Source organism: Leishmania braziliensis, chromosome 26 (assembly GCF_000002845.2).
Source record: "Leishmania braziliensis MHOM/BR/75/M2904 complete genome, chromosome 26".
Classification (NCBI taxonomy): Eukaryota; Euglenozoa; class Kinetoplastea; order Trypanosomatida; family Trypanosomatidae; genus Leishmania; species Leishmania braziliensis.
Window position 1 is genome coordinate 879,076 of NC_009318.2, and position 20,524 is coordinate 899,599.

Below are 20,524 nucleotides of genomic sequence, written 5' to 3' on the forward strand. Positions count from 1 at the left end.
ATGTCCCTCTCGGAGGTGCAGCACCTACAAGAGCTGGCGCAGCAGCAGCCCACCAAGGAAAACAACGACACCCTCGTGTCGAAGCAGACTCTCTACGTGGAGCAGCAGCTACGCATCAAAACGGAGGCTGAGGAGCGCACCATAGCGGCGCAGCGAGAGTTGGAGGAGCTGAAACATGAGATCGAGGAGCTGCGCCGCCAGACCTCCTCGCTCCCCCCCATCGACCCGTCGGACGAGCGCGCGGAGTACTGTGTGAAGTGGACGTCGCTCTTGAAGGAGTTCGGAATGCGTAAGGAGGTCCTTTCGTTTCTGCTCTCCTACTCTGCCGAGGACTTCAAGCTAGCTGAGCTAAGCATCGTCTCCTACTGGCTGGACACCTGGACGACGTTCTTTGCGTCCGCAGAGTCGTCGGTACGGAGCTTGAAGAAGATCGAGCGGGAGTCGACAAACGGCAGCACGCTGCCTCCGACTCGGCACCTCTACGATGCACTGGATGAGGTGTGCCGCTTGCAGCTTCAGGCTCGCACGCTTGTCGGCCGTGAGCGCTACCGCCGCAGCTCCTCGAGCGACGAGTTTGTCCAGGAATTCATGGACAGCCAGAAGCAGCTGCGAGAGTGGTGCCGCAAGCAGCGCGAAACACTAGAGGAGCTGACAAAGCTAGAGGACCTCATCGAGTTCAGTAACTCGTTCTACACGAACGTGCCGGTTATGGACAGTAATTTTCTTGTGTTGATGGAGCAGAGCGAGGCGCTCATGGGCAACGCGCGGGTGCAAGACGCTCTTCAGGAGGTGAACCGAGAGTGGGTCATGCTGTCGCTTGAGATCTACGACAAGCTACAGGCCACCGCCACTCGAGCGCACGGGAGGAGCTCACTGGAGAAGCAGTGTGTGCAGTGGACTCAATTTATGTCACCAAGGCTTCATCGCCTTCTTCTGTCCGTGCAGGGCGCACTTGCCGCGGGCAACGATGTGCCGGAGGCCAAGCGGCTTGCGACGACGTGCAAACGTCTCATCAAGGAGCATGAGGCACACGACATCGTGTGCACACACTTGAGCGACTTTACAGTGCGCGAGGAATGCGTGCGGCCCCACTCAGGCGCCTTGAAGGCGGAGCTGCAGTCGTCACTCGCGACGACGGTACTGACCTTCCCACACTATGACACTGCTGGTGGGCAGGCGGACTACAGGGCCCGGGTAGAGGAGCTGCAGGAGTGGATCGAGGTCAAGTCGCAGAAGGGCACGTACATGAAGCTGTTGGAGCGCCTAGAGATGACCAAAGCCGCGATTGAGGAGCACGCGGATGTACTGTTCCCCGACGATGGCCCATAAGGGCGAGGCCCACTGCAAGCGGGGTGGTGATATGAGAGTGTTCGCGTGGGAGCGAGAGTAGTAAGAAGGTGACGTTGAGCGGCGGAGAGGGAGAGGGCACTGGTGCGGTCCTCAGCAGCACGATCGTTTCTCTCTCTTCCTGCATTACTCCCTTCATGCCAATCGGCACATATTTAGCCTTTCCTCCTCCCTCCCCCCCCACCTGCTCGCAGGCTGAGCATCCGATTAGAGTCCTTTCGAGTTGTTCTTTTCATTCGTTTCCCACCGTATTCCCCTGTTGACATTGCGCTGTGTGCGCACACGCTTTCCGACGTGCTGCCAAAGGAGACACCGCGGCGTGTGGCGCGAAGAAGCGAAGTAGACGGCCTTGCGTCTTTCACTTTCCCACCATTTGGTCTCGCGCACGCACTGTTTGCGTGGACTGGTGAATGCTGCGAAGAAGAAGTCGTCCTCAGGAGCGCAAAGCAATTCAGTAAAACATCAAGAACAGCAGCAAACGGTCGCCTGAAAAGGAGCGAACAGACCACTACCGCGACATCGATAAGCACACCGATGTGCGAATGCTTTGGTGTGTTCTCACACACACACACACATATACGACGCATTGGACGGGTGCGTGTGTCAGCGCGCGTTTGGCGCGCTGGTGTATTTGGTCTGCGTCTATACTCATGCTTATGCCGGCTTTCTACAGCACTTCCTCTACACACACTGGAGGGATGCTCACCTGGTCGCGGCGGCAGACTCTGCACGCCAACTGTGCTGCGCTCCTCAGGGATCTCCTCTCTGATGCCGCACTTCCTCCTTCCTTGCCTTTAGTTCACCGCTGGACTACGGTGCTTGCGCTTGCACTCCCTCTGAGAGTGTGTTTTTCCCCGGGCTCCCGCTGTACTGCTTGGCTTGCACTCAATGTGAACCTCGCTCTTTATCCTTTACTTTCCCTGTACAGTCTGCGGCTGGCGTCCTTTGGCCTTTACGCAGCTCCACCACGACCAGTCGTCTAGGTGATATCAGCACTACGTCAAGTGCCGCACCCACGCACTCCTCGTTTACCACGTTTTCTTTTTCGCAATACCCCCCCCCCCTCCTCCACACACACACACACACAGTCAAACGTGGCTGCGTTTGCTTGCCACTCTCGAAACAGCTCTCGGCGGCGCGTTTACTGTACTTGCAACAGGGCCTTTTTCCTTCCCTTGCCTCCTCTCCCCTCGAGAGGGGGCTGCTGCTGCGCTTACAGAAGCCGACAGAGGCGGGCTGGCGTGGGCCCGTTGCACGCACTCCTCTCACCTCGCACCTCCTCTTTGTGAACTTTTTCTCTTCACCTTCTCCCAAAAGACGCGGCGCATGCCGAATCTGCGCCGATTCGCCTCGCACCTCAATTCTTTTCGAGCGCCAAAATGGAGTCCGTAGAGGCAGTGGAGCTCTTCTCGGAGAACAGCGCACGCTATCGCTACCGCGTGCCGGTGAGCGTGATTCGCGAGCTACAATACGAGGGGTCACGCTATAGCGCTGAGTTCAATGTAGGCGGGTGGTTCTGGCGTTTCCACATTCAAGAGCGAGCCGCCGAGGGCCAGCGCTTCCTGGCGCTGCACCTGCAGAGCTGCACGCCGGGTATTGTCTCTGTCCACTTTAAGCTCACCGCTGTCTGCATGCGTGACCCACTGCAGTCGCGCAGCAAGACGTTCAACTGCACCTTCAAGAAGGCTCGAAGTGCGTGGGGACTTCATCAGTTTATCGAGATAGAACAGTTGCTCCACCCAGAGAACGGGTTTGTGTACACTGTGCAGGAGACGGGCACCCGCTGTATTGACTTCGAGGCGACGCTGCAGGTGGACAGCGGAGGTGGCAGCGGGCGTGCTCCGCCAGTGCGCAGCGCGACCCGCTCTGTCACCCCGACCCGAAGCGTCATGGGTCCCGGTATTTTGGGAATAAATGGTGGAAGAATATCGCCACACCGTGGGCATGGTGTACGATCTGTCGGTGGCCGTGGCAGCGGCGCATCAGTGGGGCTGAACAGTAGGATGTCCTACTCGCCTGGCCGGGTCGGAGCTGGCGCACTTGTCCCGATGGAACGCTCTGTGGACCAGCCCGGCGCGGGTGTCGGGGTGGGGCTGCCGGCCGGCTTCTACAACGACCCAAACGGTGGCCCGATGGTGACTTTAGACAGCGCGTCCACCATCAAGGGCGGTGGCCGTGGCCATGGGAGCACCACCGTGCGCGCGCCGCTTACGTACCCCTTTGAGCACCTGGAGGTGCTGTGTGACATGAGCTTTGACGTCCAGGGCGTCCGCGTCAAGGCCCACCGTTGCGTGATTGGCGCGCGCATGCAGCCGTTGCTTCCCGAGCAGATGCTGCCGTTGCAGGCGGGCTGCATTGTTGCCATTGCCGTCCCCCTTGACGTCTTCACAACCTTCCTGCGGTACGTCTACACGGAGGAGTACCCCGAGTCGGGGGTGTTGCCGCCAGAGTCCCTACTGGACTTGTACCTGCTCGCAGCGGCATGTGAGTTTTACGATCTCAGCGCGGTCTGTATTCGCTACGTTCGCCCGCTCCTCACGCCGGAAAACATCCTCCCCATTGTGCTGACGCGCTACAACGCCGCGGACGAGGTGCTCACCTCGCTCTACCTGCACGTTCTGCTGGACAACTACGATGTTCTCATCCAGGACCGCCAGTTCGAAGAGATCCCTGGTCATCTCTTCCGTCGCCTTTCGCTCATCCTTTACCGCAAGGAGACAGTGCCGAATGCGCCGATTCCGTCCATGAAAAACACGCTGGGGAAGCAGCTTGCGTGGCTGGCGGAGTCAGGCGAGTACAGCGACTACGAGTGGGTAGTAGGCCCGCACCAGTACGCAGTGCACGCCCACCGCTACATTCTCGCGTGCCGCTCTGTGCTCTTCTCGCAAGCGATGAACCCGCGTAGCCCTGGACCGCTTCCGTCGTTTGCGACTAACGAGTTCGACTTCTCGCTGCGCAGCTGGCAGAAGTTGTTGTTGGGGATGTACCGTCGCCACCTCGACACCGAGCGCGACTTCTCGGCCGAGGATATCGCAGCTATCTTTAAGATGCAGCAGGTGCTGATCATGGACGGCCAGCTCAAGCGCGAGGCGGATGAGGCTCTCACCCACACAAACGCGTTGCGCCTCCTTATCTATGCCGTGAAGCATCAAATACCGGAGTTGCATGAGCGCGCAGTCAACTGCTTGGTGAGCAATTTCAGCGCAATGGTTCGCAACGACCCACAGGCGTGGGAGCTGATTAGCGAGCTGCCGCAGGCAGCTGTGGTGTCACTGTTCCGCACGGTGACGGAGCACCAACCACTGTAGAGGGCACGCCGAGTAACGTGTGTGCAGACGGACCCGAGCTGCCAGTAGAAAAGAGACACTCATCGTTTCACAGGATGTATGCTGACCCGATCGGGTGCGTGCATCCGGGGAAGGGGGAGGGAGGATGCTTGTAGCCAGCGCGACACTGCAGCGCATATTCCTCCCGCTGCTTCCACTCGTTCCGAGATTGCTCTCTTTAGGTTGCACTCGGGGAGAGAAGCTATGGTGGCAGCGCCCAGGAGCTCAACTACGTTTCCCACCTTCGTCCCTCTCCTCCTCGTCCTGTCTCAGCGTGCAGTAAAGAGTGAGGGACATAGCCCCCCCCCCCTTCCCTCCATTATCCACCCTCAAGCCGGTGGAGTATGCTTGTGCTTCCGAGCTCATGCCTACGCGCTGTGTGGTGTCTCTTTCGCCTCTCTGTCTCGCTGCACAGGCAGACACCCCCTTTTCGTGTGACGGTGCGTTTCCTGCCCGACGCTTGCGTGTGCGTCTGTGCGACCGAATGCCGTTGTTGTTGCTTTATGTTTTCGCCTGCGTAGGCGTGGACTTCTCCTTCCGTCCCCCTCTTTTCACGTGCGTGGCCCTAGATGCTCCTCCCACGCTTATGTAGGTCTGTGCCAGGCTTTGATGATGAGACCGGTGTGTGTGTGTGTGTGTGTGTGTGTGTGGGGAGGGGAAGACGAGGTGCCGGAGGCGTCATCTTTGGCTCTCTCCTCTGTCTCGGAGGTATTACTTCCTCCACTGCTGTCTCCCCCCTCTCCACGATGCCCTCTACCAAAAGTCTGCGCTGTATGTCTGCGTGCTTGTCTTGCTCCAATGTGTCTCCTTGGCGATGGTCGATGGGGGAGTGTGTCCTCCCCCCCCCCCTCCGAGGCATCGTTTCTGGTCATCTCCCACTTCTTCGTCCTGTGTAGATTACGCGCCAGAGTGTATCTGAGCGACCCTCGTGTTCTCTCTCTTGTTTTCCATGACATACGACCTGCCAACGTGCAGTCGCTGAAACGGCTCGCTATGCTTCAGTGTGAATCGAGTCCCTCGAGCGGCGCATGGACGGTGCGACATCCCCCATTTTCCCTCCCTTCCCCCTCTTCTCTGTGCCTCTCAAGACGCGCTCTTTTGGCTGCAGCGAGGCGGAGCAGCTGTGCGGATCGGGCGTGGGTGCGCATTGTGCGTGTGGGCTGGCGAGGCAGCGCTTGTGTGCGACTCGGCTCTCTTTCTAGCACTCCGAGTTCAACTGCATTTCGTGAGCGCACTCCCTCTTCCTCTTTATCGGTTGCTCTCCTTGCTGGTCTCTGCGGCGCTTATCTGGGCGGCGATTCCACCGTCGCCACGTTCTCTCCCTCCCCCCTTCACCTCTTCTCTTTATTCACCGCTTCTGTTTTCTCTTCCCCAGTCGGCGCTGTGTAGGACACGCCCCATTCAACGGTGTGCGTTACATGCGTAGAGACGGGAGGGCGGCAGACACGCCTATTAAGACTTTCACCCACGCGGTCAAACACCTCTTAGCACAGACAGACACGCCTACGCGAGTCTTCAACTGGGACCTATTTCCTTACCCCTCCCTCCCTCCCTCCGCATCGAGAGCGTTGAGTGCGCCCCTCCCCCTTCCACACAGCCGAAATCTCCAGCACGGCAGTCAACTGCCGTGAAAGTCAGGGGCCGCTGCGGGAGGTGCGCATCAGTGACGAGGTTGTCCAGAGTTGTCTACGGCACGCCTTCACGACAGAGAAAGCGGAGATCATCGGACTGCTGCTAGGCCGCATTGAGGTGCAGCTCTTCCCAGAGACGCACATCCACCTGACTGACAGAGAGGCCTCCGCCAGTCAGATGCTGGGTGGTGCCATCGGCGACTTGTGCGGCGGTGCCGCTGTCACCGCCGCCATCACTGCCAGTCCAGCTCCCGCGTTGCTCTCCTCCTCGGCGGTCAAGGAGGAAAAGGTGGCTTACATTTGGGGCACGCACATCAGCGAGCGTAATGTGCAGCGCAGTGATCGAGTGGAGATGTCGGCCAAGTCCGTTGCGTCAGCCACCGCAACGGCAGATCGCATAACGGCTGACACAGGGGTGCGTACCTACGTGGTTGGCTGGTATCACAGCCATCCGCGGATCCCAGTTGTGCCGTCGGTCGTGGACCTACGCACACAGCGGAGCTTTCAACAATACCTGGAGAGCGGCTGGGTCGGCCTCATAGCGAGCGTCTTCAACACAGAACCGAGCACTAATCGCAGCCACTGCGCGCTTCACTGCTTCCAGGCGGGGCCGAGCAACGAGCACGTCGAGTTGCCCATGCGTATCGTTGCTCAGTCAGACCTGTTCGCTTCCCTTGACCCTATCGCTGCTCTGCCGGATACCACCTCAGAGCTGTTTCGAGTCTTGCAGCAGGAAGTGCACGACGCGGTCGCCAGGACGGTGCGAGAAACTGCGCACGACGCGGCTGCCTCCCGAGCTGTGCGAGGGCTGGCTGAAATGCTGCTTTTTCAGATCGACCGCCTTGTTGCAGAACCGACGCGTAAGGAGCTGGTGCACTGCTCGTTGCCTCTCTTGCGCGCCACCTCGGCGCGCCTGGAGAAGGTGTTGGTCGAGTCCGCAAGGGCTGCATCGCCTCAGTGCTGAGTAGCACGTTTATGTGTGTGTGCGCTGCTGCGGAGGACACTGAAAAGGAAAAGCGTGTGCATGCCTGTGTGTGTGTGTGTGTGTGTGTGTGTGTGTGTGTGGGACTGAGAATACCACTGCGCCTGTATTTTCTTCTGTAGACTCGCTCCCCCCCCCTGCTGCTCTCTCTCTCTCTTCTCTTGGCAACTTACCATCCTCTCTTCCTCTCCTTTGTCTTCCAGCATAGAGCGTGATCGAAGTGTGCAGAAGGGCACCGTGGGCGGGGCAGGACAAGAGCTCCTAGCAGCAGACAAGCGAACACACACGTCTGTCCACATGTTGCTTCTCACTTCTTCACGCAGCAGTCAGTTGCACCCCTTCACCCCCCCCCCCCCTCCCCTCCCCTGGTGCGCTCTCTGCAGTGCACCCCCTCTGCGCTGGTGCAGCAGTAGCCGCCGCCCCTGTGTGACTCCGTTGCCCTCCCACCTTTCCTGTCCTGCGGGACTTCATCAACGAGGCCGCTTTTCTGCTTCTCTTACTTCGTTTGGCCACACCGATTGCGCCCCCATGCTGGAACACTCGCACGAGCACGCCCACCCGCCCACCCTGCCACAGTCCGCCGACCAACGATGAGTTACACTGCCATCATCGCGGGCTCCACTACCCACGCCCACGCCTCCCCCCCTTGCACCACAAATCGGCACTGACATAGAGAGCTCTCACCCCTCTTCTCCCCCCCTCTCACGATAAAGCCGCTACCCTCTGAGACATCGGCACACTACGGCGTAGGTGCGCCTACGAACAGCGAATGATGACGCGTCTCACTGTTCTTTCCCACAGCGAGTCAAGGGGGATCGGGTGAGCCCCCGATTGTCAGGCAACGGAAAAGAACGCCGGCTTTGGCGGGGTGTGGGGCAGAGCGCTGTTTACTTATTCGTTTTCAACGTCGGGGAGGGGGAGTCACGCACACCTCCATTCTCTTCTTTTTCCTCTAAGGGGGCTTTTCTTCTCTTCCCCCCCCCTCCTCCTCATTGCCGACGTGTTTGTGGCCCTCCTGTGGTAAGGCTGCGCTAGTTCTCCCAGGCGGCTTACGGCTGCGCTGTACAGGTGTCTACCTGCGTGTGGTGGCGTGGTCGCTCTCTCTCCTCACTCTTCTACGTTGGGGCGGATGTCGGCTCTCTTTCCTACATTGCCTGTGAGTTCATGTCAGTCCCCACCCCCGGCTTGTCCCCCTTATGCCCAGGCGCCAGGTGAGCCGTGGTGGATAAGCGAAGGGTTGGACTCCGCACCTTCGCAGAAGTCATCCGAAAGAGACGCAGAAATTCCGTGAGAGGGGAATGCAGCATACCGGCCCCCCCCCCCCCCCCCCTCACCTGGTAGCGTCCAACGGGTGTTGAGGAGGAGGAGGGAGGGGAGGGACATCGCCCCACAACAGGTTAGAAAGATGGGATGGAACGCTTCAATGCTTACGATTACCCTCTTCTCCACTTCCTCACGCCTCTCTGTTCTAACTACCCACCAGCACGGACCTGAATGTGTGCACGCATACAAACCCCCATAGACGCACGCACTCGCACGAGCATAGATTTATTCCGCGCCACCTACATGGCCGTGCCGGCCTCCCTTTCCACTGTTCTCCTCATAAAGCGGTTGTTGCGATCTTTCGCAGTTCGTGTCCGCTGTACCCGTGCACTGCTCCCTCGGTCTCTGTTGTTGCACGCACCCGATTCACACGCACGTCTCCGTGTCTCCCTGCGACAAACTCGTCCTGTGCTCAGACCGAAAGACGAGGAGCTTGGCTCACTTGAGGAGAGGGGAGGGTACGGGAGGGCTGGTGGATGGACTCCGTTAGAGCAGCTGTGGAGAGGGAAGCCTCTTCGGTGTGCTCCTCTTCGTCACTCACTACTCCACGGTCCTCAGTCGCATCCGTGGCGACGATGACACCAGCGCAGGAGGTCGTGCGGCAAGACAGGTTGTTTCTGGGGAACCGCCCCACTGCCCCCAGTGCCTCGTCCTCCGCCAACCGCAGCTCAGGCCATACTGAGTCCAGCCCGAGTCCATCGCTTGACTCGCGGTACTTAGTGCCACACGACGGCAACACTGGAGCTTTGCGCACCCCAGGCGGGGAAGAAGCCCCTACCCACACCACCTACTCGACCCGCCGCAGCAGTAGCACATGCGGGGCCAAACTGCGTCGAGGTGTCAGTAGCAGCAGCGGTGGGCTAACGAGGGCGTCTGGCAGCGGCGCTGCTACCTGCTTCTCTCCGGGCTCTGCCCGCACGGCCCACAGTGAGGCATCACTAGAGGAAGAGCGGCCTTTGATGCGCAACTGTTTCTCCTCCTCTCTCGGCGCCGATCTACAGCCTGCCTACTCCAGTAGCCGTTCACGCGACGGTCCTGAGCCACAGTCGACTCCATCCTCAGCTGCCCACTCTCCAGACGCACAGCCGCCGGTACTGTCATCACTGCTCGCGCCGCTGTCCATTCGCACTGGACAGCGCCAGCACCAGCAGGGGCAAGAAGATGCGGTGAGGGAGACACAACTGCAGCACGTGCACTTCAGCAAACCAAGCGTCCCCCTAAAGATGCCCGCCTTTCCCTCCGTTCACCCTCCCAAGGTGTCACTCTCTGCGAGACTACCCTCACGGGCCGCGGCCGCAGAGCAGACCGCTGTGGAACTGCTTCAGGATCTCTCCTACGTGGAGGTGCAAGAGGCTCAGGAGTGGCTTGACAGGGTCCGAGGAGCCAAGCAGGCGTGTGCTGTGTCAAGGTCTGCTCCTTTTGTGTGGCCGACCGAAGCCATTCTCGCCGACCCTGGCATCAGCGAAGACGTCGACCCCAAAGCTGCGCTGTTGGAGGTGGCGCCGGTTTCGTTGGACTTGGCGGCTAACCTTCACTTTTCTCAGTTTTTCCGAGCGTTACTCATGGAGGACGAGAGCGATGGGGAGCTGATGAGCGATCGTGGGCGCGGCGCCGTCGATGGAGGGGGTAGGGAAAGCGTGGGCACGAGAGAGGCAGTGAGGATGACTTGGGCAGGCGATCTGAGGAGCGGCATCGGTCCCACACGTCAGTGGGCAAAGACTTCACCGTGTAGTGACTCATTGGATGGCACATTTCCTTCGCCCTCGCCTTTCTTTGCCAGCGGCTTAAGTGCGGTGGACGCTGGCGCGGGGCTGAAGAGGGATGAAGACGGCCTTACTGTCTCTCCCATCACCCGCGTGTCACCGCCGAGTCCGCGCCAGCTCCACCCCAGCGCTGATGCTGCTGCTCCTCTGCCTGATCCGTCCATTTTACCTTTGTCATCTCCTCTGCAGGGTGGTGCCTGGGGGAAGCTAGTCTGGCCTGGCTCGCCACTGCCTGTTGAGGTAGACTCCAGCACCCCAGCACGGCGCTCTCTACCGGTGTCCACGACGGCGAGGCGGTGGTCACTGATGGATTTTGATATCGGACGCCGCATCGGGCAGGGGCGCTCCGGCAAGACGTTCCTCGCCCGGGAGAAGTGCAGCAAAGTCGTCTTGGCTCTTAAGGCGTTCGCAGACGACTGCGTTCGGCGCCAAGGAATGGTTGGCGCGCTCGAGCGAGCGATGCGACTGCAGGCATCAGCAGGGCGGCGTTGCTCACACATCGTAAAGCTCTATGCATTCTTCGCTGATGCGCAACGCTATTACGCTGCGCAGGAGTATGCTGACGGCGGCGACCTCGCTAGCCACCTCTTTCGCCAGCCGCACCAACGCCTGCCTGAGGCGCAGGTTCGGTTGATCGTGCACCACGTGGCGCTGGCACTGCGGGACTTGCACGAGCGACACGTTGTGCATCGAGCTGTAACGTCGCGCAATGTGCTACTGAGCCGCGACGAGGCGGACACAACCGCTAAACTCGGCGACTTCGCGTTCGCCGTACAACTGGCCGACGGGCGCGCTCGCTGGCTTGGCGAGTTTGAGGACGCACTTGATGGAGGGCCGTCGCTGGACTCCGCGGCACCGGAGGTCATTTGCGGCCACGGATGGTCGTGCAAGTCCGACATGTGGGCCCTCGGTGTCGTAGCGTTCGAGATGCTCTGTGGTCACCATCCCTTCGATCACGTTTGCGCGACGGAGATGAAGCGACTCATCTGCAGCGGTGCCGCCTGCTACTCGCTGCCTACGCTGTCGCACACCGCCGTGTCTTTTGTGCGGTCACTCTTGTGTGTCGACGAAGCAGCGCGCAGCAGTGCAGCCACGGCACTGACTCACCCATTTTTGCGTGTTAGCGCCGCCGCCAGCACTGCTGCCCCGGGGAGCGCCATGCAGGCCACGGCAACAAGTAGCTGCGCCGAACCTGCCGAGCCGGCGGCCCACGTGACATCGGTGGGCGTAGCCGTTGTTGGAGAGTCACACGCGGGTGAGGTGCCGCCGTCTGTCAGTCGCGACTTGTCGAGCACGTTCTCACTGGCTGCAGTGGTTGGCAACACAGACGTCTACTGCCGCAGCGACAGAAGCCACAGCCGCACAACAGCTGCTGTGATGACGGGAACAAAGGCTACCATCCACTGTGGGACCGCTGCCCCAACTTTCCCCGTGCCGACGAAGGACAACCCATATCTGCGACGGGGAGCGGACCCGTCGGTCACCTCCCTCGCTACAACGTCCGCATCGCCGTCTGTCAGCTCCCTCTCCACCTACCAGGCTGTGGCCAGAACGGAAAGGCATGCACGTGACGCAGCATCGCACACGCCCGATGCGGCGGCTCCAGCGACGTCTCTGTTGTCCGCCAGTTCTCCCGCTTCTTTTATGTCCTTTGCGCTTCCAACGCACCCGTGGCAGAGTGCTGCGCTGCCACCCTCGGTGACGCTATCGACCGCGTCACTCTCTGGTGCCCTCAGCAACGAGGAGGTGGAGACGTGGTTGAGCCGGCGGCCGAGCGTTACGAGTCTGAGATCTGCTGGGAACGCCAGTCGCCACAGCCCGACGGCGACCCTAAGCGACATATCGGCGAGCTTGCTCTCCACGACACGAGCACCAGCCACCCTTGCGGTGAGGTCAGCTACAGCTGCTGATGGTGCGTTCACTGACAGCGCTGCCGTCGAGAGTGTGCTCAGCGCAAGCTTTAAGGACTGCAGAACTCGCCATCCTCACCATCTTCACCTGCAGCAGCATTGCACCCGCCATGCCCAGAAGCACGAGCAGCACGATACACCGGCAGAATGTGCTGCGCCTCCTGCGGCACATAGCAGTGAGAGGGGGCGCGATGAGGACCTTCAAGGGGACTGCTCCGTTACCGTGAGCAGCTTGACGCCGCACCCCTCACGTGGTGCGCGCACGGAGTGGGGCACTGAGGACGCAGAGGTGTCCGTGTCATCTTCGACAGTCTCATCGACGGTGCTGACCTTCATGGACGTGACGGCTCCTCAGACACTTTTCCCAAGCCGCGCCTCAGACGCACCCTTACCACAGTCGACTGGCCATATTGCATTGCTGATGGCAGCCCGCAGCGCGCCACATCCAGAGTGGAGGCCGCTGCCTGGTCGACTGACATCCCTGGCCGTCAATGTAATAAGCGCCTCAGCTGCACCTGTTGCTCCCCAGCCAACAGCCACCTCATCGCACACGCGGAGGCTGAAGGCAGGGAAGAAGAGGCCCATCACGAGGCCAGAGTGTTCACTGCGACTCGCCTTTGAAGCGTTGAGCGACGAGGACAGCTGTTGAATGACGCGCGAGTGGAGTTTGTTTGCGGCTGGTGGGCGATCGTCTCCTGTGGTGGCAAGCTCCTCTCCCCTCCTCTTCCCCATCTCTCGACCGCCCGCTCCTGCTGCTGTTTCTCTCCCCGTTGCACCACGCACCATCGACTTCAGCGCGCTCTCCATGATTTGGCCGTTTAGTCCCACCATTTTGTTTTGCTTCGATTTCGGCATGATCGCGGCTTTTTACAAGTCGCTCTCTTTCCTTTCCCGCTTCCCTTGCAGAAGTGTGCACAGGGAAAGTGGGGTGTCCACGGCGAACAGTAACACAAGTGCAACGGGAGCCCCATCCCCAACTCAGCGTTCTGCTATCGGAGGAGGAGTCCGCCACCGCGTGTTCCGCTACTCCTGATGCGGATTCGGTGATGCGTAGCGCCGAGATGATCTGCTCTTCCTCACCATCTACGTAGAGGAGTATCTAGCCATGCGGGGCTCATGTTTTTCATTGAACGCTCTCTCGGCCATTACCACCCCTTCTTGTATCCTCCACGTTTGTTTCCTCTCTCAGCGTCACGAGCTCGGGCGTCTGCCGCCCTCCGCTTGTGTGTCCGGCGGGGTAGTACATCACTGCGCGCCCCCCTTACACACACACACACACATACACACAACTCGTCATACGAAAGGAGAGGCGCATGCCGCTAGACTTGGTAGGCAGGCTGCATCGCACCGTGTACATCACGGCTTGCCCAGAGGACTCGCAAGAGGACCTGCTGCACATGCTGTTGAAGCGATGCGGCGCGATTGAGGCGTGGGATGCCGCCGATGGCCGACTCATTGTTGTATTCCAAAGCATAAACAGCGTCAGCAACGCCCTCACTTTCCACGGCTTGTCTTTTGTGGATTTGACGAGGAAAATTTGCGTGTGGAAGGCGACAGACGCGCCACCGGCGGAGGCAGCGCAGCAGCTGGCCATCGAAGGAAGCTCTCTCACCACGGAGGTAGACCTGGAGGAGGCGACATCGTCCGAGGCGGAGGATGTCCGCCGAACGCAGCGGAAGATGCGGCGCGCTGCACTGCAGCAGATCCTAAATAGCACAGCAACCGACGCTGTCGACACTTCCTCGCCGGAGGGACGGCGGGCAAAGATGATGGAGCTGTGCTACCGACAGCTCAAGGCCCTCTGCGTGCTCTCTGCTGCCGCGGTGACGGATGCGAAGGCGGAGCTGGAGGAGAAGAAGGAGAACCTCGCACGACTGCAAGACCTTATTCGTACTCAAGAGGCAGTGGCCAAGCGACGAAGGGAAGGGACGGTTGAGGTGGGCGAGGAAGAGCCGGCCAAGGCGCGGCTTCGTGTGTAGCCAACAACATTTTCTTTCTCTCACCCACGTGTAGCTTTGGTGGCGGATATCAGACGAACTGGGCGGAGCTGGACGGTTGCGGTCTGCTGGTGCCGGAACCCGCATGGCATGGCGCCCCACGTATCGAGTTGAGGAGCGAAACAGCCGCAAACTGCAAAAAATCGCTGCGGTGGAGTTGAGCGCGTGGGTATGTGTGAGGCGGTGTGACTGCAGCAATGCACCTGTTTACCTAACAAGAGAGAAGTAGAGGGTGGGCAGCAGCGGCACAGACGGCAGTGGCAAACCACCCGCACTCTCCCCCATCTACCTTCGCGCAGCACAAACGCATCACCTTGTCATGTGTGCACATGGGTCTGGCATGTCTCTGCGACTTTCCCCCTCTTTCACTGTTGTCACCGCCGCTCTCTTCGCCTTCTCTTCCCGCTCCTCCACGCACCACCATCGACTCCATCGCCTTTTGCTGTGGCTGTGGGTGTGGCACGGCGACGGTGACGCTCCCGCCTGTTTCTTTGCCTCCCAAACTACCAGGGGGCGACGGCAAACACACAGGCGCGCGCGTATTGTGTTGCTCCACACAACAGTCGCTTTACATCTTGCCGGTGTTTTTGTGGGTGTGTCTCCTGCGTGACGTGCTGAGCCCTCCCCTCCTCAGAATAATGCCGCTGCATCGGCGAGCTGTACTGCTCCTGTACGCGACTGCGCGGCGCACTGCTGCGCCAGTCGGCTCCTCCTCACTATCTGCAACTAGTAGGGCTGTGGACGAATCCTCTTCCCCATCCCCTCCGCCGTGGCGTCGAACCGTCTGTTCCACGTCCGTCACTGTGGATGGGCACGCGGCTGCCGCTTCTGCCGCGGACGCTCCTGCCTCTGCGGCTCTTCAATCCAATTCGCACCACGCACCGCTGCAAGAGCCTCCGCGGCGGACTGTCCACAGCAAGGAAGGGTATAACGTCATTGGGTGTCTCCGCGCGTCTGGCCATGACGTGGTGTTGGGGCGTGTGCGAGTGTCCTTCACAGCGTACATACTCGGTGCCTCGGTTGGACTGCTCTATCTCGTGTACTACTTGACTACCTACACGTATGTGCTGACCACAAATCTGTCGCCACATCGCAACTCGCTCTTCTTCCACTTCCCATGCGACATGGCGGTAATCGAAAATAGGCTGACGCACAGGAGATATACCATCGAGGTGGTGCCGGAGGCTGAGCCGCCGCAGCGCCTGGGCCATGGGGACCACGGAGAAGGGGGCACGGCCGGGCTTGCTTGCCCCAAGCCGGCAATTGTGGAGCGCCGGCTGCACATCAACTGGCTGCTGTACCGTGTGTTTCTCTACCTACAGAAGACGGAGTCTCTCGTCATGGTGGACACGCAGGCGGAGATGGCGCCGCACCGCTTCATAGGTGGCGCGAGCAGCGTCGGCAAGGCCTCTCGTGCATCGGTGGGGTTCCTCCTAGAGGACCAGCTTTTTCCCGACATCAACGATGACCGCGCAAACACAACGCCATCGCAGAGACGGTGGTGGCAGTGGTGGAGTAGAAGGGCAAGTGCCTCAGCAGCGCTGTTACCGCGGCCTGTCTCCGGTTCCAGTGACTGCGCCACAACGCCGGCGGCAGTGGCAGCGACACCGATGGCGCCTACGAAGATCTTACTCAAAAGTAGTGTGCGCCTGCGTGACGCCACGAACGGGTACCAGAAGGGTCACCGATACACCTATGAGCAGTTCATCCACCACGCCGCACAGATGAAGATCCAGCAGCGCTACTATACCTATGTGCTGGCGAGGGGCATGGCAAAATACCGCGGCCTGCGGAAGGTTTATGCAGAGGAGCTCATTCGCAATGGTCTTCTCTCGGGCGACGGCGTGACACTGACGGAGCTGGTGCCGAATGCACAGCAGTTTGCTGATGAGATCTTTGCAGAGGCGAGTGCAAAATTTGGCGATGACGTTGTCGTTTACGAGTACACCGCCACACTGTACTAGTATGTTGGACTGGGATGGGGTGCTTGTTTCGACGAGACGAGCAGGTCTGCTAGCGGTTTCGGTGCTCACGCGCGCCCAGGCACATGGGCCTACAGGCGTGTGCTGGAGAGGAGGAAATGGAAAGCTGAAAGAAGCTGAATGTGACCATGGCTCACATGTGATGTGGCCGTTCCTGCTGATGCTGCGCGCTCCCCTTCTCTCTCTTCCCGCCCTGTCAGCGGCTCAGATTTTGGTTTCGATGCGTTAACACAGACAAGTGAACGGCGCGCCCATCGAATGAACAACCACGGTGGCAGAGGAGATGAACTCAATGAATGGCAAAGCAAAAGGCGTAACGTAGTACGCCAGTATACCAGTGGAAACATACGAGAGCACTTGTGTCGGATATCTTTGCTGCGCCCGGCTGCTCTAGTCACCTTCCCTCTCATAACTTCTCATGCGTCCTGCAGCCTCCCTCTCTTGGGAAGAGAGTGGGCGCATACGTACGTTGGAAGAGGAGGTGCACGTGTGATAGCCGCCCGAGCAGTTTCGCTCCTCTTTTTCGTTTCTCCCTCTCTGTCGTGGCCACGCACGCCTCTTCTCCCGCTCGCGTTGCCGCCCACTTTGTCACTTGTTCGTCTCTCCCTCCTTTCCCTCTCGTTTTCGTGCCTTCGGCCTCCATCACTGACCGCTCGAACGGTGCGTGTCGGTGTGTTCACCTCTGTGCGCGCGTTGTTGACTGGTCGACCTTCACGGGTGCAGCGCGCACTTCCCTGTACGTATTGTGGGCAGCGTGCCTTTTGTGTGCTGGCGCCCATGTTCCACACGGCCTTTTTGGCGGCCTCGAAGAGGCACCTGCGGTTGCGGTGCTTTCAGTGTACTCGCCTCCTTCCATCAGAGCACTTCCCTAAGAGGAGCGGTCCGCTCAACACACTGGTCTGCGTGGGCTGCAAGGAGATGTGCTTCGGCTGTGGCTTGCGACAGCCCCGCAGCAGCTTCAGTGACGCCGGGTCGAACATATGCGACCGGTGCTTGGCGAAGCAACACGTGGCGCAGGAAAATGTGTACTTCCGCTACCCGATACTCACCTACCGCGCCTGTCCGTTTAGTGTGGAGGAGGCACGCGGTGAGCTCTGCCAAGAGGCACAGCAGGAGAAGCCGCCGTTGCCGTGCATGCCTCGATAGGGTGAGTCGTTTTCAAGGCTGCCGTGATCGTAGGCACTGCTGTGCGTGCGCTTGTACAGTCGTCGACCCCCCCCTCCCCTCCCCAGAAGGAAATGTTCTTGTCGCGTGTCGATTTGATTCTTTGGCCGTCTTTACCGTTGATCCTCCCCGCAGCTGCTCCTCGGTATCATGCGCGCTGGCGTGTGCCGGGAGGAGGTCGGCGGCGCTCTGTGTCGCCCTCTTTTGGATGGTCGGTGCTTCCGCCAGGGTTTTGATCCGGCACTTGCCACGGCAGGCGTGGCGAGGCAGCGATACGCCTGCGACAGCACGTGCGCACAGACACGCACGAGGGCTCTCTCCCGCAACAACGAGGGAGCGAACGGAGAGAAAGACATCGTTTTTTGTGGCTGTTGTCGTCTATTGGCCGGAGTGTGCGGCGTTGGCCTGCCTCTTGTCCTCTTCCCTTCCCCTTACAGACTCGTCCTCTCTCCACCCCGTTGCTCTTTGCATGTTCTTACTCTCACTCTCTATGGTGGCAGCAACGCGTTGCTGAGCGCGCATTGCCGACATTGACATCGCTTTCTCCACTCGCAGCCGAACCTCCGTCTTTCTGACGTTTTCTACGAGCGTACCCCAACTCACATTACAACGCCTACCGCTCCACCCACCCCCCCCTCCCCTCTCAGGCTGAAATGGCGCCAAAGCCGGCGAGTCCGAATCCGGTAAAGATTTTTTGCTTTGTACCGAACATCATCGGCTATTTCCGCATAGCGGCGTCCATCGCGGCCTACCTGGTGGCACGCGACTACCCGGCTCTATGCCTCCTGCTCTACACGGTCTCCTTTGTGTTAGACACGGTCGATGGCAAGGTGGCTCGCGCGTTGGATCAGTGCTCGCACTTAGGGTCCATACTGGACATGCTCACCGATCGCGCCTCGACGGCTGGTTTCCTGTTGGTGCTTGACGGCGTGCTGCAGCCCATGCCGTACCGCTACACATGCGCTCTTGCCATGCTTCTCTTTCTGGACGTGGGGTCGCACTTCTGCCGGATGTACGCCTCCGTCTTTGCCTCAAAGGTCAGCCACAAGGACGTCTCGGACAGCATCTTCTGGCTGCTGCGCGTGTACTACTCGAAACGTCACGTGATGGGCGTCCTCTGTGTCGGGCAGGAGTTCGCATACATTTTTCTCTACGCCTGGGCGAGCTACGCGAGCATCACGGAGCTGGGGAGCGTTTTCTGGTGCGCCTTCGTGGTGTGTGCCGTGCCGTGTTTCCTGAAGCAGGTGGTCAATGTGCAACAGCTGGTGGATAGTCTCTACCACATTGCCTGCGTGGACGCTCAGGAGCGCTGCGCGCAAGGTAAACGCGCCTAAGTACTGCGTCAGCGATGCTGGTGCACACGCTCACCCCCTCTTTTTACCCCCTCGTTTCTCCGTTCAGAGAAATTGGACCGTTGCGTGAGCGGAGTACACGGATGGCGTGGCAGCGAGAGTTACCACGACTACCGGCGCTGCTGCTGCTGCTCTCTTGCGGAAATGGTGTGGGAATCCTGGTGTGCGTACATGTTGTACTGTGTCGCCGTAATGGGTTGTACTGGGGACGGTGGCGATGGCGCTGCGGTTGACCTAATGCGCGGCCGTGGTGCTGGTTTCATGAGGAGTGAAGACGAGCACAAAGGTAGAGAGGAGGGGGACGGAATCGAGGCGGGGCAGGGGAGTGACCGAAGAGGGGGGAGAGGAGGGGAGAGGCGACTATGGCGGTGATGCCAGGGGACTTGGTGTCTCCATTTTCCATGGTGGTCGTAGCGTGTTTCGTCCTCGCTGGTGAGAGTAATCGGATACAGAAGGGGAAAGGGACGTTCCTCCCCCCACAGACACGCATACACTCGTTTCACAGCACTGTACCACTCACTCCCCATTTTCCTTTCTCTCTTCTCGATCTGAAGAGGGAAGCAGATGGGGAGAGGGGCGAGCCACGCGTAGGAGTGAGCGGAAACGACATGTGTGTGTGTGTGGTGCATCTTCTGGCTTCTATTTTTCTCGCTATTCCCTCCCCCCTTTCGCGCGCGCTTCCTTGATGTGGTGGTGGTGCATGGAGAGGGAAGGTGGGTAAGGGAGGGGCGGAGGGAGGCGACGCTGTCTTGCACGTGCCTGCTTCCTCCCTCTCCACTTCACCCTCACTTCACCGAGGCGTTTGGGCAAGCTGGTGTGTCTATTCAGGTGTGCGTGAATGTATGTTACGTCGCGGTTGCTGGGCTGAGGCAACGCGAGGATCGAAATAAATGACGGTAAATTCACTCCTTCGCGAAAGCACGCCGGTGCTATGGGGCAGTCACAAAGCGGACTGCACATAGAGGAAACTGCATGTGCTTCTTCCCCTCCCCCCCCCCCCGTCTGTCGTTCGTTTGTCTCCTCATCCCCTCTTGCTGGCGCTACAGAATGTGGGGGACCGACTGAGGAGTGTGCCGTGCGCAAGAGGGGGGGGGGCAGCGTACGTGAAAAGCCCCCACTGCGCATGCGTGTTCTTGCAGAGGCAGGGGGGCGGTCCAGGTACACTTGAGTCGGGGAGCGGCTGGTTGACTGACTCCGAAGCGCATTGCTGCAGTCGACGCTGGGTGAAATGCGCAGTATCGCTACCTGCTCGACGGATAGTCTGCCCACAACGGTGTTGTGCGTGTGGTCATGTCTCCTCTTTTCATGCGTGTACACATACTTGCCACACCTTTCAACTTCTCCTTCCTCCCTCCCGTGACGCGGATGTGCCCACGCCCACGCCGACACCCACGCGCATCTGTATGGCATAAGCGAGAAGCGAAACCGAAAACAAGCCTGGATCAAGCGGGAGTCATCTCTCTCCACAAGCCTCAGCACCAAACCGTGAGTTGTAGGAAAGCGCACGGGGTAACGTGTCTCGGCCTCCTTGTTCTGCATCCATTTGCTGCTCTGCTGGAGCGTGTCTCACTTCACCCGCCTTTCTCCGCTGAGTTCTCCCTCCACTCCCCAGGGGACAGGTTTAGCGTATTGACTCCCTACACCTTTTCGCTACTGCCACACGAGGCTCGAGCATGCAACTGCGCGCGCGCTCACTCGCTTCTGTCTAGAAGAGAAGGAACAAGACGCCTCTTCTCAGTGCCACTCA

General features: G+C 59.8%; 8 protein-coding genes across 8 annotated transcripts; all 8 read left to right on the top strand.

The window, feature by feature from the left end:
* LBRM_26_2340 (conserved hypothetical protein) lies at nucleotides 1–1,329 on the top strand (the record flags this gene model as incomplete). Its single annotated transcript, XM_001562414.2, has 1 exon — nucleotides 1–1,329. One exon carries the CDS (start codon nucleotides 1–3, stop codon nucleotides 1,327–1,329), a length of 1,329 nt encoding a protein of 442 aa, XP_001562464.1.
* A 1,397-nt stretch (nucleotides 1,330–2,726) lies between these two features.
* LBRM_26_2350 (conserved hypothetical protein) lies at nucleotides 2,727–4,655 on the top strand (the record flags this gene model as incomplete). Its single annotated transcript, XM_001562415.2, has 1 exon — nucleotides 2,727–4,655. One exon carries the CDS (start codon nucleotides 2,727–2,729, stop codon nucleotides 4,653–4,655), a length of 1,929 nt encoding a protein of 642 aa, XP_001562465.1.
* Nucleotides 4,656–6,482: 1,827 nt separating this feature from the next.
* On the top strand, nucleotides 6,483–7,268 carry LBRM_26_2360 (putative metallopeptidase; the record flags this gene model as incomplete). The annotated part of the gene is made up of 1 exon (XM_001562416.2): nucleotides 6,483–7,268. The coding sequence occupies one exon, from the start codon at nucleotides 6,483–6,485 to the stop codon at nucleotides 7,266–7,268; it is 786 nt and encodes a 261-aa protein (XP_001562466.2).
* Nucleotides 7,269–9,085: 1,817 nt separating this feature from the next.
* On the top strand, nucleotides 9,086–12,931 carry LBRM_26_2370 (putative protein kinase; the record flags this gene model as incomplete). Its single annotated transcript, XM_001562417.2, has 1 exon — nucleotides 9,086–12,931. One exon carries the CDS (start codon nucleotides 9,086–9,088, stop codon nucleotides 12,929–12,931), a length of 3,846 nt encoding a protein of 1,281 aa, XP_001562467.2.
* Nucleotides 12,932–13,595: 664 nt separating this feature from the next.
* Nucleotides 13,596–14,261, top strand: LBRM_26_2380 (conserved hypothetical protein; the record flags this gene model as incomplete). Its single annotated transcript, XM_001562418.2, has 1 exon — nucleotides 13,596–14,261. The coding sequence occupies one exon, from the start codon at nucleotides 13,596–13,598 to the stop codon at nucleotides 14,259–14,261; it is 666 nt and encodes a 221-aa protein (XP_001562468.1).
* A 347-nt stretch (nucleotides 14,262–14,608) lies between these two features.
* LBRM_26_2390 (conserved hypothetical protein) lies at nucleotides 14,609–16,243 on the top strand (the record flags this gene model as incomplete). Its single annotated transcript, XM_001562419.2, has 1 exon — nucleotides 14,609–16,243. The coding sequence occupies one exon, from the start codon at nucleotides 14,609–14,611 to the stop codon at nucleotides 16,241–16,243; it is 1,635 nt and encodes a 544-aa protein (XP_001562469.2).
* Nucleotides 16,244–17,038: 795 nt separating this feature from the next.
* On the top strand, nucleotides 17,039–17,407 carry LBRM_26_2400 (conserved hypothetical protein; the record flags this gene model as incomplete). The annotated part of the gene is made up of 1 exon (XM_001562420.1): nucleotides 17,039–17,407. The coding sequence occupies one exon, from the start codon at nucleotides 17,039–17,041 to the stop codon at nucleotides 17,405–17,407; it is 369 nt and encodes a 122-aa protein (XP_001562470.1).
* Nucleotides 17,408–18,078: 671 nt separating this feature from the next.
* LBRM_26_2410 (putative CDP-diacylglycerol--inositol 3-phosphatidyltransferase) lies at nucleotides 18,079–18,759 on the top strand (the record flags this gene model as incomplete). The annotated part of the gene is made up of 1 exon (XM_001562421.1): nucleotides 18,079–18,759. The coding sequence occupies one exon, from the start codon at nucleotides 18,079–18,081 to the stop codon at nucleotides 18,757–18,759; it is 681 nt and encodes a 226-aa protein (XP_001562471.1).
* Nucleotides 18,760–20,524: the final 1,765 nt, after the last annotated feature.